A 17,359-nucleotide genomic window follows, 5' to 3' on the forward strand; every position below is an offset into this window, starting at 1 on the left:
CATATACATTTGCTTACATATGGCAGCAGTTATTAAGTGGATGCTTCATCTTAAGGAAAATAAAAAGGAGCTATTCTTAGAGCTAAGTTTCTTTCTGTATTTTCTCAGTGCACATGTGTTCTTGTTATGAAAGAGAAGTTGTCTCTCTGCTTGTTTGCTTGCTAAAAGAAGAAAATACTGAGTGCTTCATGTTAAAAAGCATTTTTATACACAAAATAAGGAAAAAACACCGAACTTTAAAAGAGTATTAATGGTAGTCAAATCTGGTTACTATCCTCTCTTGAGGGACTACATATTTGAGCTGCTCGAGCCTAGCAACCTCATCTTGAAGCAGAACGGGCAGATAGAAACATTTTCCCTTCCCAACTTTTTACAGAGCAGGATTCGTACCATTGAAAATCATTTCTGTGAATGCTGTGCCGTCCTTAGCGGTGTGTTCTTGTGATCCCATTTAAGGCATCAGAAATGCCAATTTGGAAGCTGTAAAGGCAGCGATATGGCAGAGCTGAGGAAACCAACTGTAGTAGAAGCAAACTTTATGCCAGTCCACTCAAGATTGTTGAAAATAGTGCTGTGGTGAGTATTTGTCTTGGTATTTGAACAGAAACTTATTTCTGTGTAGGTTCAAGTAGAATTAGTTAGTTAGAATTAGTTAGATTCAGAAAGGAGTCCTAAATACAGCATAGTGCATAAGTAGTTCTGAAGTACACACCTACGTAATGGAAAACAAAGGAAAGATGTGATGAGGATAATACTCTGCTCATGTTTTCAGCTCCTTAATGACCTGTATTCTTCCTCTTCTATAACAAGAAAAGCTCTTGCAAGTCATTCTACTACTATTCCCTTTCTGTATGTTTTGAGAAGAAGTATGACTCCATTCCCTGGCCCTAAAATATAGGGAAGTAATCTGACTAATTATCTAGTCCAGGCAGAATTACCTTTTGCTGCTCTCCATCAATTTCTTGTCTGCTATCCTGATAACAGGATTAATGGTATTAATCACTGTTGCCAGGTTGAATGGGATACAGTTACTTCATAGAAGAAAACTGTGTAAATGTTTTTTTGTTGTTGTTGTCTTTAGTTTCTTGTTGCACTACAGGGCTGCTTACTTTAAGTCAGCGCTGCTATGTTTGTGTTAGCCCTTTTGGACATGGAAAACACCCAGGAAGAGTATCTTCTTCCCATATCTCTACTTGTCCCCTCCTTCCAAACATTGAGCTATATTACATTTAGTYTACAGAACTGCTTATCTGCCTGACCAAATCTCTACTCTCTATCTCTAGAGAGAGATTACTTATCACTTAAGCTGTGTTTGCTTTTAGCTTTTGCTAATAAGCAGCACTGCTGTTAATCAAAATCCACTTGTTTCAGTGCTTTACTAATCCTTCCTGTATTTTTCCAAGGAAGGGAATACCATCCACTCCCCAGTATTATCAAGGGTTAGTGAAGAAAGATGATCATCAATAATTTTGCAGTAAACACCTAAAGGCCTTAAAGTATTACCTGGAAAATTAATCAAAAATATAAATAAATGGTAAATCTAAATAAATAAAAGGCTGAGAAGAAGAGAGAACCAAAATTGCTGGTTTGGTTAGGTATGTGAATGGTTGTCTATGTGCCTTTCATTTTACTTATTATGATTACGTCTTGCTACTATTTATTCTTAACATCGACAGCGTAAACAGCAAAGACACAACAGGTACTGAAAGTAGTATTCATATCACTGCTTACTCCTAGGCAATAGTATGAACTTATTTTTTATCTGCATTTTGTAAGAAAAAAAAGAGAAGAAATTACCTGAGACTTCACGCTCACAAGGAGCTCCTGAAAGCACAAGTCTAAGTTGCAACAGGTTTGTTTGGTGTCCATAGGATGACACTGTTCTCAACTTTCATCCAAATGAAGTAAAATATTAAAATGTGCTGTAAAATCACTTGAAGAATAGAATCTGGACTCCACAACACACAATGTTGTTTATTATTCTGAAACTTACTAGTGAGTCTTTTCAAAATACAGTCTGTTCTCTCAGCTACTGAAAACCTTTGCCAGTATGGGGAACTGTTATCTTTATTATAGAGAAAAATAAGAAATCTGTGACTTCCGTGAGGTCACATCACAGGCTAGGAGTCCAGCATTGTTCAGTATACTCTTCTTGCTCATCATTTTTGTTGATCTTTTACCTCACAGCAGAGAGCTGAAAAAGATTCCCTTCTACTTTATCCTCTTACCTAAATTTGCAAGTGTGTCCTGTGAGTCAGGAGATCAATACGTTGAACAGAAGCCCTGGCCATAATGAACAGCAGGGATAGTGTAGGGATAGGAAAAGATGGGAGTTCATTGCAAAGACTCTGAGTTTGTGGAGACACTAAGAGGCCTTCACCCAAAATGGAGGTGTTAGTGATAGATGTTTGGTCACAATCAGAAGCTGGTGCTGATGGGGAGAAAAAAGCCCCAAACTGTGCTGCAAAAAAAGCCTTTGTTTAATTTGGTACTTGTTACTTGTAAAAACAAAAAGGCAGGGTTTGTATTCACATAAATATAACGTAGATGAGAAATTAATGCTAGCTTCAGGGCTTCGATTAATTTATCTCAAATTTACATATGAATGTTCACGGGAAAGCAGAAAGCAAAGGCAAGGCAAAAAGTAGAAAGATGAATTTTCTGGAAGCTGTATAAATGTTTCATTTAGCAAAACTTATTATGACTGTTGGGAGCACAGTTTATACAATGCCTGGCATACATGCTCACATACATGTGCATATACCATGCCTCAATTTTAGACAGAAATGCCATTTATCTTATGGATTGTATAGTGGCATGTATTTAACATCAAAGCAGTGGTTAAATGCATATTAAAGTGGTAATTTTCATGCATTTTAATTTTTGATAAAACTCCATTGAAGAATAAATCACGTTAGACAATTTCAGTCATCAGCTTAACTTAGATTTCAATGAGTCATAGTGAATTATCCTCAAGAGCTAATTGATTTTGCTTTTGTTGTGACGAAGTGCTTGAGATGTATGTGAAAAAAACTACCATGAGAAGGGCCATGTTATTTTATTCCTTTCAGAAATGACGTGGTGATTTATCCTGTAGACTGTGGTAGTGTGGGGCAATTACTGATTAGAACAAATTAATTCATAATCTCAGAACAGAGACAACAGGTTGCAAAACAAAAATATGCTGAATTTGGTGGAAGAATAAAGTTGGAGAAAAGATCAATTTCACTTTTAACACAATTCATTCCATGCTCCATGAGGTAAATGATTTTTCATTATGACAAGCTCTTGAGCAAGGTCTTGAAAAGACTTGTGGCAAAACTGTATTTGGGTATAAATTGAATGGGATTAGATTTTCAGTCAGATCAGCTCCAAAGCGGAGCTTCCATCAACTCCAAAGTATAGGTACTTGCAATTTGTATAACTTCATCTTTTTTTTTTCCTTTTTGCAAATGTAGCCCTGCAGCAGATCTTTGAAGTGTAAACTCTGAGACACAGCAGTATTAAAATAATCATGGATCTGCAGGAAATAGCAGAGAAATGTCCAGCACTGCTTAATCAAAAATAGAAATTCATTTGAACTTTCTGTGGTTTATTGAATATTAAAACATTTCATGTTTCAAATAAAAAGAAGAAGCCTTGAGCAAATTTATGATCCTAGCTGATGACATTTCTGGTAACATTTGAATGCTAGGATTAAGGATTAAAGTTTCTACTCAGTCTCAGAAAACTTTCTTGTATCTTATACTTTGTACATATTACTGTTAGTTGGAAAATAACTATTCTCTGCTTGAGGCCATGGAACAACAGGATTTTGGTGTTACAAAATAAAACCAATGGTTGACAACTTCGGCCAAATGAAATTATTTCTATTMTGAAATTTCTTGTCAGTCCTCTGTGAAACTTGTGTTTTAGGACTTCCTGGTATACCCTATGTGCCCAAGTTGGGTGGTATCTCTGAAAATGCATTTTTTTATGTAACTGCCATGTCTCAGCATCTGTTTTATCAGGAATGAAAACTCTTGTGTGAAATATTTTGTAGCTATGAGAATAATTGGCTACTAATGCAGATTCTCAGGAAAGTTCTGAATTGTTCATTTGTAATTCTGTGAATTGTATAAGGAGTTCATGCACAGGATCACATTTTGCTATTTAACTACTGTTTATATTTAACGTCTTCAAATCTTTCCAAAGAATATATTTTAGTCAAAGGAACTAAGGAAAATGGTTTGGGTTATTGAGGAAACCTGTGATCATCAAAAAGCCTTTTTTTAACATTGATTTTCAGAATCTTAAGAGAATAACAACATGAATTACTGAAATAGTTTTTGGGAATAGGAATGGTTAAAAAAAAAAAAGAGGTTTTCAAAACAGCTATATAAATTAACTGGGAACACTTTGTAAGACAGGAAGCAAACTGGCATTGTTCCTGGACAAATGTCAAAACTGGAAGTCTCCATCTCTCAACTGACTTTTTTTTCTAGAGCAAAAATCACAAGTGATACATCATGTATATTTTTACTCTCATTCCCCTTGAGTTAGGATTTTCCTCTCTGAATGTGAATTGCCTAGCAAAAATTATACTGCTGCCTCACTTCCTTCCATTGCCATCTGTGTGTGGGTGTCTTTGGGGGACAGTATGGCAATAATTAGAAGAACCATTTCAAAAGGAAAATATCAGATTTCCTAGACATATTGAAGTGAAACTATGAAAAAAAAGATACAGCAATGATTGAAGCAATGGAGTGATCAAAACTTTGAACAAAACCTTTTTGTTGAACTTGAAGGCTGTTTATTTTTCCACACTATTTTCAAACTGCTGATTTAAAAATAAGAAAGTAAGACTTTTATTGGAGCAGAGAATCTCAGGCAGCTGATAGTGTGCTGTGAAGGTTATCAAAGTTGAACTTGCAGACAGTTACTGGTACATGTATGACAGATSATGAGACGTTATGTGGTGATACATTAAGAAAAAAATGCTACAGGATGTGATGACAGTGCTACAAAAAGTTAAGAAGATGGTTTTGAATAATTTTGTCCATTTTTGGGGAGGAGTTGGCTCTCTGTTCAATACAAGGTGATTGTAAAATTTGCATTTATCTAAAGCAAGATAAACAGATAGAATGAGTTTTTGTGTGCATTCCTAAAAAAAAAAAAAAAAWATCTTTTTATCTAAAGCAGGAATAAACTAAGTTTTAGAATTACATTTATTGAGCATTAAAACCTTAGATGATTTTCCAGTTGAGTATGCAGATAGCACTAGTATTGTCAAAAGTAGCCACAAATTTGGGGAAAATGTATTAACAGTGACTGTTCCTACCTTCCTGCACTGCAAGAAATAATGTTGACTCTGTCACTCTGGCTGCTCAGACAAAGCTGCTCCACTCTGATCTGCAATGATTTAGCTCTGGTGCATGAGCATTCCCTGGAATACTTAAAATATAGTCTCAGTATAAACTTATTCTTCTTACTTGCATGCTTCTTTCTCCAGAGAGAGCAAGCCATACAGATGACCTAGACAATGCCTTCATTTAGAAATTTCAGCCATTGCTGAATTTCTAGAAAGAAATCCATTTCAGAAATTGCATACAAATATGTGGCCTTTAAATATTCACAATACATTATTCTTGTTTTACCTTGAAAATTGCTTACTAATAAAAAAGGAGTCGTAGGAGTTTGAACAGTGCAATTTTGTGATGTCATCAGTGACATACAAAATATTATGTTAGAAATCTAGATGTTTTCTATACTAAGTTGTCTCTAGGGCACAAATAGACTTGAAAATAAAGTCAAATGAGCAATTTTCAGGAAGCAGCAAATTTATCCATCAAAATAAATGTTCAGTAGACCTTAAGTAATTTACAAATCTTGGTTGAATTTTCAGAGGGATAGTTGCTCTAGTTGCTAGTAATTAGTGTCAATAGACCTGGATTTCTGCTCTAAAGCTTGCTTGAGAGACATAGTGTGGTTGCAGAATTCACATAAGAAAACAGTATAAAACTGTAACTATTTTTATATTTGAATAGCTTCACTCAAATATTTCAAATTCACTATATAGCTAGGAGTATTTTTAAAAGAGAATTTTAAACCTGCAACTGATTCTAAGTTTCCTTGAGGTCTGTGGAAAATTAGACCAATGCTCTGGGCCATCTCCAGTTGTAGTAAGTAAAAAGTTCATGCATCTGTTTTCATGAATAATTTAAAAAAAATGTATATTTAAATAAGTGAAGGTTGAGATGCAAATCTCATTCACTGAACTGCATTTTGATCAATGATGTCTTTCTTTTAAAAGTTAACTCATTTGAACAATAAAAGTAAGTTTGTTATATATGTAAATTCAATGAGCAATATATTCAAATCAGCACAAATTCAGCTCTTGTAACTAGTGGTAATTAGATCTATAAATTTATCTTCCATTAATTCAAAGGAAAGCAGAAAGGAAAAAGGAAAATATTAAATAAAAATTCAAGGGGATTCCCCATGCCTTTTCTTCCTTAGGGATGTCAGGTGTATAATGCAGATCTTTTGCTTAGGTATAAGCCTAAGCCTATAAAAAGTATTGACAGTGATATCATAGCCACTGCTTTTTCCCCACTGCCTCTCTCCCCTGAAATATGTACGTTTGATGATTTCATTCAGAGGTAGGCATGTACACCCAGACTGTGATTCTCAGAAAAAGAAAAAAAAAAAAGATAATGTCAATGCTCATATATCTGAGAGATGACATGATACACTATGGTACCAGTGACTCTGAAAACTTGAGGGGGAATGTAAATCAGCATGTCCCAGTCTCTGATGAAAGCCCTTTCATGCCGGGTCAGGCTCTGTCCAAGAACAATCGTCATCTTGGTGGTCGAACATCAGAAAACTAGTAGCACTGAGAAACCAGATAAGCCCCAGGCCTTTGCATGCCTAATTTGATCCAGTCTTGTCAATATCTAAATCAGCAGTGGGAAATGTAATGGCAGGTATTTCTTTTCAGACCAAAGAAGGATTTTGATGAACGTATCAATAACTAAACTTAGTTCAGGATGTGTTGTTAATGGTGTTGAAGGCAGAAGACAAAACAATACAACTCCCTACTCTCCCAAAGGAAAAAAGAAATTAGGAAAAGGCAGTGGTCTTACTTTGTCTGATAACTGTGTTATTTTACATTTAGAAACTTTTTTTTTAATGTTTATTAAGTTTTCGCTACCATGAATTGTTCTGTACACTTTCTACCCGAAAGTGGGTTGTAGTGAACAACTACAGATGTAGATGGTGACTGGAGCCAGTTGTAGATGGTGACTGGAGCCTCTGGGCAATGCTTTTGAGCTGCCACCTCCCAGCTTTGCTGCCTGTCCTGGCTGAGGACAGGCACTTGGCCCTCTACAATTCTGAGGTCTACATTGAAACATTGAAATTAGTAGCAAAAGAATATCTTGTATAAGATTGAGCCTTGTATCCTCCTGAAATGGAAGAATGTTCTAGCTCAGTTAAAAGCCCAGGAGTCTCTCAGCTTGTAGTTCTGATTAACAATGTGTACTTTCTTACAGCTCGAATCTTTTTCAAGTAAGTATGTTTCTGAATTATAAAAATGATAGAGCATTTTGAATTTTGGTTATCTTTTGCATAACTGCTTTGTCAGATCAAGGATAACATGGCTCATTGCATCTTTGCATTCAGTGTTCTAAATCAACACCTTTTGAAAAATGTATTCTACAGAGACTTATTTAAAATAAGGATTTGTGTCTGAAAGATAGCCTTGACATTGCTCTAGCCTTTATGATTGTGATGTGGAAATTAGCATTGCAGAGTTCAGAGAGCATGCTTTCTGCACGTAATTTTTCTTCGGATTTTGTGACAGCTACAGCGACTGCTGTTTTCAGGCCCTTTGCATTTAAAGTAAAGTTGTAAAAAACATGATTAAGAGTTTTGAGTGTGAATATGATTTCAAATGTATTTTTTGTTGCTTTCGTTTAAGAAGAATAAAAAGAAATCCACAATTGTGAACTTTATCTCCTTTATCTGGATAGGTGTTGACATTTAAACATTCCACCATTACTTCAGAAATGCTGAGTCTAATAGCCTTACAAGTTTTCTGCTTGTGCTAGCTTTAATTTGTTATTCCAAAAGCTCACTTTGCATTGTCCAGGAAATTAGGGGATTTCAAAATTCAGCTGGCAGTTTCACTTCTTCACCTTAAAAATCTAATGCCCAGCTTGCCTTGTAGTTGCTTTAGAAGTGAGTCAGAGAGGTCTGGAGAACTTGACTTGAGCATCTCCTCTGGAAATATTATTACAAGGTTTTAGTTATCATTCATTTCCAGTGACTGGCACCTTAAACAGTAGCAAAAAGTATTATTTTGCCAGTGCAAACATTTTCTCTTTCATAGATTGTGGCATTGATTCAATCAAGAGTAACACTTGCAATCTGTGTATTTACTTCAGACTATTTTACTTTCTGTTTAAAATGAATAATTATAATGTGTCCTACATAGCTGTTTTTGCTTCTAGTTAAAAAGATAAAGCCAATTCTTCAAGGTTTTGCTGATAGGGCAGATGGTCCCTTCTGTTGTTCCTGTAACTCCTGCTTCAAGGCTCCTGGTGGCATCTTACTGGTCTATTTACATTCCTCCTGTCTTCCTGGCATTGGGCTTCAGGAACTTGCAGAGCTTTGAGATATCATTTGCCCCCTTTGAAATTTGTGAGGATTACCGTTTTTCATTTTGGAAAAGCTCAAGTTTCACAGATCTTTTACTAACATAATATAGCTTCTTGTAGCAATTTGCACAGTTATTTTTGGCACAACTTAAAGCAATACAGATAATTAGGAGTATGATTACAATAACTACTTGGCAGTATACTCATTAGTGATCCTGCAAGTGAGAATCCAAAACTGTAATAATTTATTTAACCATTCACCTTCCACTTTGTGAGTCGGTCTGCACTTTGTGTAAACTCATTCCCCATGGAAACTGGCTACACGGTCTTGGATACAAAAGTCCAGGATTACTGTGGCCTCCTGATACAAATGTGCTCAACTGGTTATTTTGGACCTTCTAGCACTATCAGTTAACTGTTGAATTATAAATTTCCATCACTTTTCTGAAAGAATGTCCAAAGATAATAGAATAGTATCATACCGCCATGCCCTCATTTCTTATTCAAAGAAGTCAGTATACTTCATAAGTAAAATAATATTGCCATTAAAGTGGTGTGTATATATATGTTCTGTACCAAACAAACAAATAATAGTTCTTGCATACGGTCAAATTCAAAATAAACCTCCCAGTTGTTTAGTTTATAGTTCATGAAGCTCAAGCGATTTCTAGTTTTAGTGGCTGTTTTTTCAGAAGTTTTAGGTGCTTCCTATACTCAGGGATAATGAATCTAAAAATTCATTTCTTTAACTTTGCAGTGTAAATAGTTAGAAACACCAAATAAGGTTCCTTCCCTTTTTCTTTTAGTGGTTCATTCATCCATATTCAAATATAAATCTAATCTCCAGGCTGGAAATCATGAGTTGGTGTGTCTAGAGGTAAGGAGTTTGTTGGTTTAAATATCTGTATGAAGATGACAGAGTCTGTAACAGGGAACGTAAATAGTCAAAATAGTATCTCCTTTTGCATGCATTTGGTTTGGTTTTCCTGTTGGTTTGGTTTCCCTGTAGGGAGATACTTACATTGCCTACATCATGGTAACCCAGCAATCTTTGCCAGTATTCCTCAGGAAATCGACCTCTTTTCACTTCTCTCCGTGGCAGTCTTCCTGTACTTCCACATTGTTTGTACAGTGCCAGCGACGTTGTTGCCCTACACTACCGGCCAGTTTTTGCATCTGGGGTCTGGTAACATATCACCTGACATTAGCAACCAGAGCCTCAGCTTCCATGTGTGATTCATTGTGAGTTTTCTTTAAAATTTTTCTTAGTAGTCATCAAAACTTGGTTATCTTTGGTTACACACTGTCCTTCTGTTCAAACATTACAATTATTTAGCTAATTTATCTTCATCCTCAGAATTGTGTAGAGGTTCCCCTTCCATCTTCTTTACAGGAATAAAAGCTCTAACTTTCCTGTCCTTTTGACAGCTCCACCGTCCTTTCAGTTTCCTTTTATTATATCTGTTTGACATTTCTGGTGGGCTGTCCAGTGCATTATTGCAACCTCCTTTGGTTTTAGAAAAACTTGTGGTAGGCCTAAGATTTCAGGCCTGTACTTAATGGGAATTTCTTGATATGACAAGAGTACGGTTTCTTTCCACATTTCCATCCTTTCCTTGTTTCATCTAGTTGTTTGGACAAGTATGTTCTCCATTCTCCTGGTGTTTGGGTCAGTACTCCTAGTGCCACCTGCTGTTGCTCGTATGCATATAGCAGGAAGGCTTTCGTTAAGCCTGCAGGCCCAAAGCTGGAACTTTCGTTAATTCAGCTTTGATAGAGTCAAATCCTTCCTGACATTCATGAGTCCACTCTGGGTTCTCTGCTGGTCCTTTGATAGCCTTCTACAGTGGCATAGCAAACAGAGTGAAATTCAATATCCAGAGTCTACACCATGTGATCATTCCAAGGAACCCTCGTAAGTCTTTTTTTGATTTAGGAGGAGCTATTTGTCAAATAGCTTCCTTCTGTTCTGTGCTTAATTTTCTTATTCCTTGAGAGGCATCAAAGCCTAAAAAAAATTACTGTCTCTTGAACTAGTCGAGCCTTTCTCTGTGAAACTCAGTGTCCATCTAATTCCAGAAAATTCAGCAAGTCTGCTGTCACTGGCTTACATTCTGACTCAGTTTTTGGTGCCAATAATACATTATCCACCTGTTGCAGCAAGGTAACAGAATAGTTCTTACCTTGCTGTTTCTCTAGTTCTTTGGCTAGTACATTACCAAACAGATTTGCCTTATGTCCTTGAGGCAGCATGGTCCAACAAAGCTGTCTTCTGGTGGTTGGACTTTTCTGTTCAAAGGCAAAAACCTTCTGTCTGCTCTCCTCCAAAGGTATCCAAAAGACACTATCTATTAAATCTAGTACTATGAAATTTGTTAAAGTATTAGCAGCATATAGGAATTAGGTACCACCAAGTGCACGTCAACTGTTACTTTGTTAATTTCTCCTGAGTCTTGTACTAATCRATAATCTTGTGTTTGTGGGATTTTTTCTGCAGACATCAGTTTTTCCAGTATTCTTCTGGAGTTTCTTCCTGATATCAGTAGCTGACTGCCCTATAAACAGTGTATTGAACAACCTTGGATCAGCCTCACCCTCCAGAGCCAAATCTGTCCTTCTGCAAGCAGTCTCACACAACCTTCCATAAAATTTTGGCTGAGAGATTTCCTCTCATCTCATAGAGTTTTGACACATTTTTAGGTTTTTAAACTCCATGTTGGACCATGCAGAATTAATTCCTGATACTCCTTTATTCTGTCTTTTCCTGAATTTTTATTTAGATCCCACTCTGGTTCCTTTTTTTGGCATAARTTTATCTACATCTAAGTTTAATCTATACCTTGTCCTTCATTCCGCTTGAATGTCTTCCCAGTCCGGATTATGTATGAATTAGCCTAATAGTATCTAATAATTGATGGGTCCCTCTATGGTCTCCTAATAGGAAGCAGTACACTGCTTCCAGTCCAGCAGATCAGTGGTGAAGGGCATGTGCCCAAAACCTGCTCCTCCTGGCCCTACAGCCAGTCTCAAGGGAGCCGGCAGTGCCAGTCTCTGCTGTCCTTGTGTTCTGCCAGATATTGGGTTTAAAGTCTTGCTTTTCTCCATTACTGCTCCGTGCTCCCCCAGGGCGGCTGTGGGCGCTAATAGCTTCACGTCCTCTGCTTCCTTTTCCCTCATTAAGACACTTCTTTCCCTTATCACATTCCACACAGCAGCCTTTCCCTTTTTGCCTTTTTTTTTTCACTTAAATTCTCTGCCAACGCAGAGTTCCATGTGCACCTCATTTTAACAAATGACATTTCTTTCTGATTTCACAATCCCATCTCGAAGAAAAGAACAAATCCACATATAGCATTTCCACTGCCTTTTCCATTTGTGTAAAAAACAGCATCATTTGCAATATGGTATTATAATTCACTGACCTGTCCTCCAGCCATTGTTCCCCAATATCCAAATTATACGTTGTCCACCAATGATAATGATATTTTTTTTGTTTGTTTTTTTTTTTAAGGGGATCCCCTCTGAATTTGTACCAGCGTTTCAGGTTCTATCCAACAAGTAGTACAGGGGCTACGTCGTTAGAGCTGGACACACCCATTTTACAGAGAATTAGTTTTCAAAGCAATCCTAAAGATTTCTAGTTTCTTACTTGGCTCCAAATCCCTGTTGGCAAAAATGTTTTCCAGTCCCTACCACACGTCTGCATAAGAGACCTCAGTGTGAACCCCCCACGGTTCACCTCTGCAGATCTGCTGTGAACCCTGCCCCAGGTTCATGTTACTCTTAGCAGTCTCAAGAGGGACTAATTACTTTGAGATCCTCATGCCTCTGATAAATACCTCGTTAGTGTCATTGCGCCTTTGAGTCACTGACCTCCTGGCCATGGGGCAGGTCGTCCAGAGTCCCTGATCAAAAGAGTCAGTGGGCGCTGGAGTCCACGACTGAAAACCTATTGTTCGGGATGATCAGTCGATCCCACCAAGATGTTGCAGTCCCATCTCATTCACCAGAAACTTGACCCTAAAGCAGGGTCCATCACCCTGTGCAATAAGCCAGTTGTACATCCAGGGCTAAGGTGCTTATTTATTTCATTTCCACGCAGACAGAGGTGATCTACAAGACTAGCACACCCAGCTGCTCAGTACGCTGATTATTTATATAAATATATAAATATTTGTATAAATATATTCTTCCTCTCTACTGCATATTATAGTGCAACTATTACAGGATTGGTGAGCTTTTCTTACGTAACTTTTAGATAACCGTGTGTGCGCCACTCATTTGGGTTGGAGGGTTTCCTGAGCCAAGAGTCACTTGCATTTAGTTGATGTTTCCAAAAGAACTAGTTTTCAGCCAATTCTTCAAGGTTTTGCTGATAGGGCAGATGATCCATTCTATTTTTCTTGTTTGTAACAGGTAACTCCTGCTTCAAGACTCTTGGTGGTATTTACTGATCTATTTGCATTTCTCCTGTCTCCCTGGCATTTGGTTCCAGGAACTCTCAGGGCTTTGAAACATCAATCTCACTTTTTGAAACACTTCTGTGTAAGTAATAAAGTTCAGAAATGGGCACAGAAGTGGCTGAGTTGAAATAATTTTGTTGATTAGGTATTAAAAATAGCAGACCGAAACACACAACTATTATAAAATAATATTCTTATTTTTCCTTTTAGGACTAGAGTAGTGCACAGGATCTCCATAAAGGAATATGAACTGATCACTTCCTCATTTGCAGTATGATAAATTATTCACAACTTTAATTTACTCAAAAACTCATCACTCTAGAAAGAGGGTCTATATGCTGACATTTATTGGCCTGAGTTTCTGTTGCTTACGTCATGCAGCTCAAATCATTGTATTACATGAATATGATAAGCTAGCTTATACAACACTGTTCAGGAATTCAAGCACCTTGGGAATGACTTCAGTCTAAAATGTACATAGAATAGTGACAATCTTTCAGAAAAAGATTACGCAACTGTCAAGAAATCCCTTTTTCCCACTATTATTCATAATAAGCCAGAAGGTTTTGTAATGTATTGAGGTGAAATCTCTGATGCACAGATCTGGTTTGCAAATGTGATGCCAGGAGTTTCGAAATGAGATATACGGTGTGTCATCATAAGAAAGATTTTGGAAGAAGTGGGTGGAAAGAAGTAATTACAAACCGTATGTTGCATGAGTGGTTTGAAAGAAGTTGAGGCTAGAATTTGGTATTCAAAAATCTCTTTTTTTTCTAATTATTTTTTTCTGTAACCTCTGATGTTTTATGGCAGTTTTTTTCTGTAACCTCTGATGTTTTATGGCAATATTTAAGGTTGACTAATTTTGCTTGTTGGCTAATGGAAGAAAATATACATTGGAACTGCCTCGCTGAATTTACTGTCTGTAAAATTTCATTTTAGACTTAAGCTGAAACTCATCCTTTAGTGACAGTCTCATTAATGCCATGAGTAAAAAAAGGAAATATGCTTATAGAAATATCTAAGTAGTAGAATACTTTGAGATAGGAATTTCTAACTGAAAACATTTTGTACACATTCAGCAGCAGGAACATGCAAAAGCAAATTGGCTTGTTTAAGGAAAAATTCAGGGCAACTGCTATGAGAAATGGGACCACTGGAGCTTAATATCTGTCAAAGTGTAGATTTGCAACAAGCTAATAAAAATATTTTCTCTGGAGGTGGTTGTAAAATCACCACAGTTTCTTTTGCTATGAAATCAATTCAGTAATGCACATGTTCAAAGAAGTTACATTATAATCAAGTAGGCATTGTAAAGTACAAGGTAAACTCCTTCACTAAGAATAATAATATAGAAGCAGAAAAATGATTTTAGTTAGAATGAAGAATTTTCCTGGTTAGAATGAATTTTCCTTGGCCTCTGAAAAATTTTTCTAGTGCATCATATTCATATGACCTAAAAGTTAAAAGGAAATTATGAATTTGAAGTACAGGAAGAAATCAGAATCTGAGTAGTGAAAGGAGAAATTCCTCACATATTCTAGTATTTTCATACACATATCACATATTACTGTCCAATAAGATGTCATGAGATTTTATTATTTTGTCTAACACTTGTGTAAACTTTTATTATCTTTCTTGCTTTTTAAACTTAAAACTTGCAATGGAATGATAGTATTACATCTGATCAGGAATAAATAGACAGCCTAAATACTGATTTTATAAAGAAGTATTGTGTGACATGTCTTTGCATTTTATTGTTTGTCTGGAAGACGACTGGATGCATGATTAGGAAATGCATACAACCCCTCTAGTGTTTTAATACTTTTTCTGCTTAGGACAATGCTGTTATTTAAAGTTTTCTGAATCATAAATGTCTTTGTCCTTTTGTCTACAGAACTGTTTCATAATTTATTTTGTAATTCAGCATGTTCACAGTGGGTGAAGTCCAGCTGGAGAGTTTACAGTCCAAAATCTGTGATTGACTACAGCTTGGCTGGACTCATAGAGTACAATGCATGATAAGACATTCATAGCCGAGAGCCAACAGAGGCATTTTAGGAAGTGAGAGGGAAAGGGAGAAAAATACTGAAAGACAGCAGGGCATCAAAGGTGTTAGGAGGGAGTAATAACATGGACCTTAAAATAAGGACAGGAAATTAAAAAGAGAAAGGGACAGACAGTAAACGAATGGATACAAAAGAAGAATAGAGATTGCAATAGTAAGAAAAGAACTTTAGCACCAGGAGAAGAACAAATTCTACAGAGGGCTTAGACATGGTTTAAAACCAAGGTTTTAAACTCTTTCTTTCACCTGATGAGGTAAATAAATGAATATGCTTTTACTGATGGCTGAGAGTCAAAAGTCTCTGCAGCAGAAGTGATAGATAAAGGCAAGAAAATCAGAAGGCAAGTCTGACAAATTGGAGCTCCTAAATGGAGCTCAAAATGAGGCATGTATTAGTCCAAAAATGATTTTAAGGCCATTTAAAAAATGGCCTACAGCAAGTACTCCGTAGATAGCATCATCATGATGTGTATTGTATTGGCCTTTTCTAGACTTCATTTATAAAGTAATTCAGAAGGAGAGGTACTTACTGTTAACTTAATAAAATATTTGTCTCTTTTTCTATGTAGATTTCGCAACAACGCCATTTTTGAAATGCAAGCTATTATCATATCTTTAATGTGCTTCTATTATGTTTTATGAATCTAAGCCTAAATGAAGGAGTGATCAGAATGTTTCATTTGCTTAACTKTTGGAGACACTGTAAAATATAAAAAGACCCAGTTGATTGTAGAAAAACTGAACCAAAAAAAAAAGATTTTTTTTTTTAGGTTGGTAAAATAATATTAATTGGACTAGGAACCTGAGAATAAGAAAGGAAAATTGCTAAATTAAAATATCTGTTATTTTGTTCCTAGGTTCAGACATTGTTCAATGGTTAACGAAGAATTTATCTATAGAAGACCCAGGTAATATTTTTAATTGTTATTTTTAATCATGGAAGTTTTTGATTTGTCCTTTAAAATGATCAGATCTTACTTTGTCATCTGTTGCTACGGTGGTGGCCAGGCAGCACTTTCAATAGCAAAAGAGCAAAATAGCAAAATCTCAGAAGCTTTCAGTAAGAATTGGATTTGAGTTGTCCATTTTGTTAGAGTGTGTATTAAGCTTCTAGCTTAATGTGCATTTACACACAGTGTCATATGTTTCCTTTCCAAATACAAAATGGGGATCCCTTGAGACATGAGGGTGATATTCTGCTATTCCAGTACAAAATACAGGTGTGTTCCTGTCCTTTAGAGTTTAAAAGATTGTTATTCTGTGTTTATCTGATAGGATAGTTTGACTTAGTATTTGTCAAAACAGAACTGCAGAAATGGGGTAGGTTGTCATTCAGATTATCTGATTCTTGAGAAATTTTGGAATAGAAGAATGTTTAAACTAAATGGAGAACCTGATTCCCTATGCAATTAATATCCAACACAGAGATTATTCATGTATGTAAGCTCATGTGTCTAGTAAGTCATGTATGGTATTTTATCTTGAGCTTTGTTATATTCTCTCAGATGACAGGGGTGGAAAAAAAAAACAAACTATCCACAGTGACAGATATGTCTTCATGTGTGTCTTTGCTGGTCTAAGGTTTGTACATTCCAAAGTCTGTTACCTGGAATTCAGTCCAACCAGATCTGAAAAATGTGCCCACCCTGAAATCAGCCTTAGCACTCAGATGTGTCAGATAGCAATGAACCTGATGGATGGATTAATGTGATAGAGCTTATGAGAATATTCTATTTTGTAAAATTTTCTAAGTTTCATTCCAATTCTAGACAAGACAATCTAGATCTTCCTTTGGAAGAACATCCTAAGTTTCAGTGAGGTGCTATCACCATAATGTGTGTTCCTGGTATCTTCTGTCTACCTTTCACCAATGTGTCAAAGTTTTAATATGGCTGCTTTTTAAAAAAAATTACCTCAGGATCTGGTTAGAAAGCTCTTGTGAATGTGTAAAACTTGATGACATAAAAATAAATATGCTTATTTTTGCACTGAAAGTTAGCATCCTTATCTAGTTCTAATAGCTGCAACGTACATGTAAGAGTGATATAACACAGAGCTTTGTTCATGTATTTTAGGAGATTATTCCACATTCAGGGACTGTTTGTGTACCCTTTGCCTGCATGCACAGTTCTAGGAGCAGGAAGTACTCAAATGACCAGGGTTGCAAAATAAAGCGTAAAGACACA

General features: G+C 36.2%; 1 protein-coding gene across 4 annotated transcripts in view; it reads left to right on the forward strand.

Annotated features, from left to right (window-relative positions):
* The window catches only part of RGS7 (regulator of G protein signaling 7), a 119,161-nt gene that overhangs the window by 21,307 nt on the left and 80,495 nt on the right, over nucleotides 1–17,359 (forward strand). For all 4 annotated transcript variants that reach the window (XM_026044796.1, XM_026044797.1, XM_026044794.1 and 1 more), the window contains exon 2: nucleotides 16,031–16,081. In XM_026044796.1, the coding sequence (XP_025900581.1) occupies nucleotides 16,031–16,081 (51 nt within the window). The remainder of the gene's footprint in view (nucleotides 1–16,030; nucleotides 16,082–17,359) is intronic.

The sequence above is a fragment of the Nothoprocta perdicaria genome, unplaced genomic scaffold (genome assembly GCF_003342845.1).
Source record: "Nothoprocta perdicaria isolate Ctin4 unplaced genomic scaffold, notPer1 scaffold_383, whole genome shotgun sequence".
Classification (NCBI taxonomy): domain Eukaryota; kingdom Metazoa; phylum Chordata; class Aves; order Tinamiformes; family Tinamidae; genus Nothoprocta; species Nothoprocta perdicaria.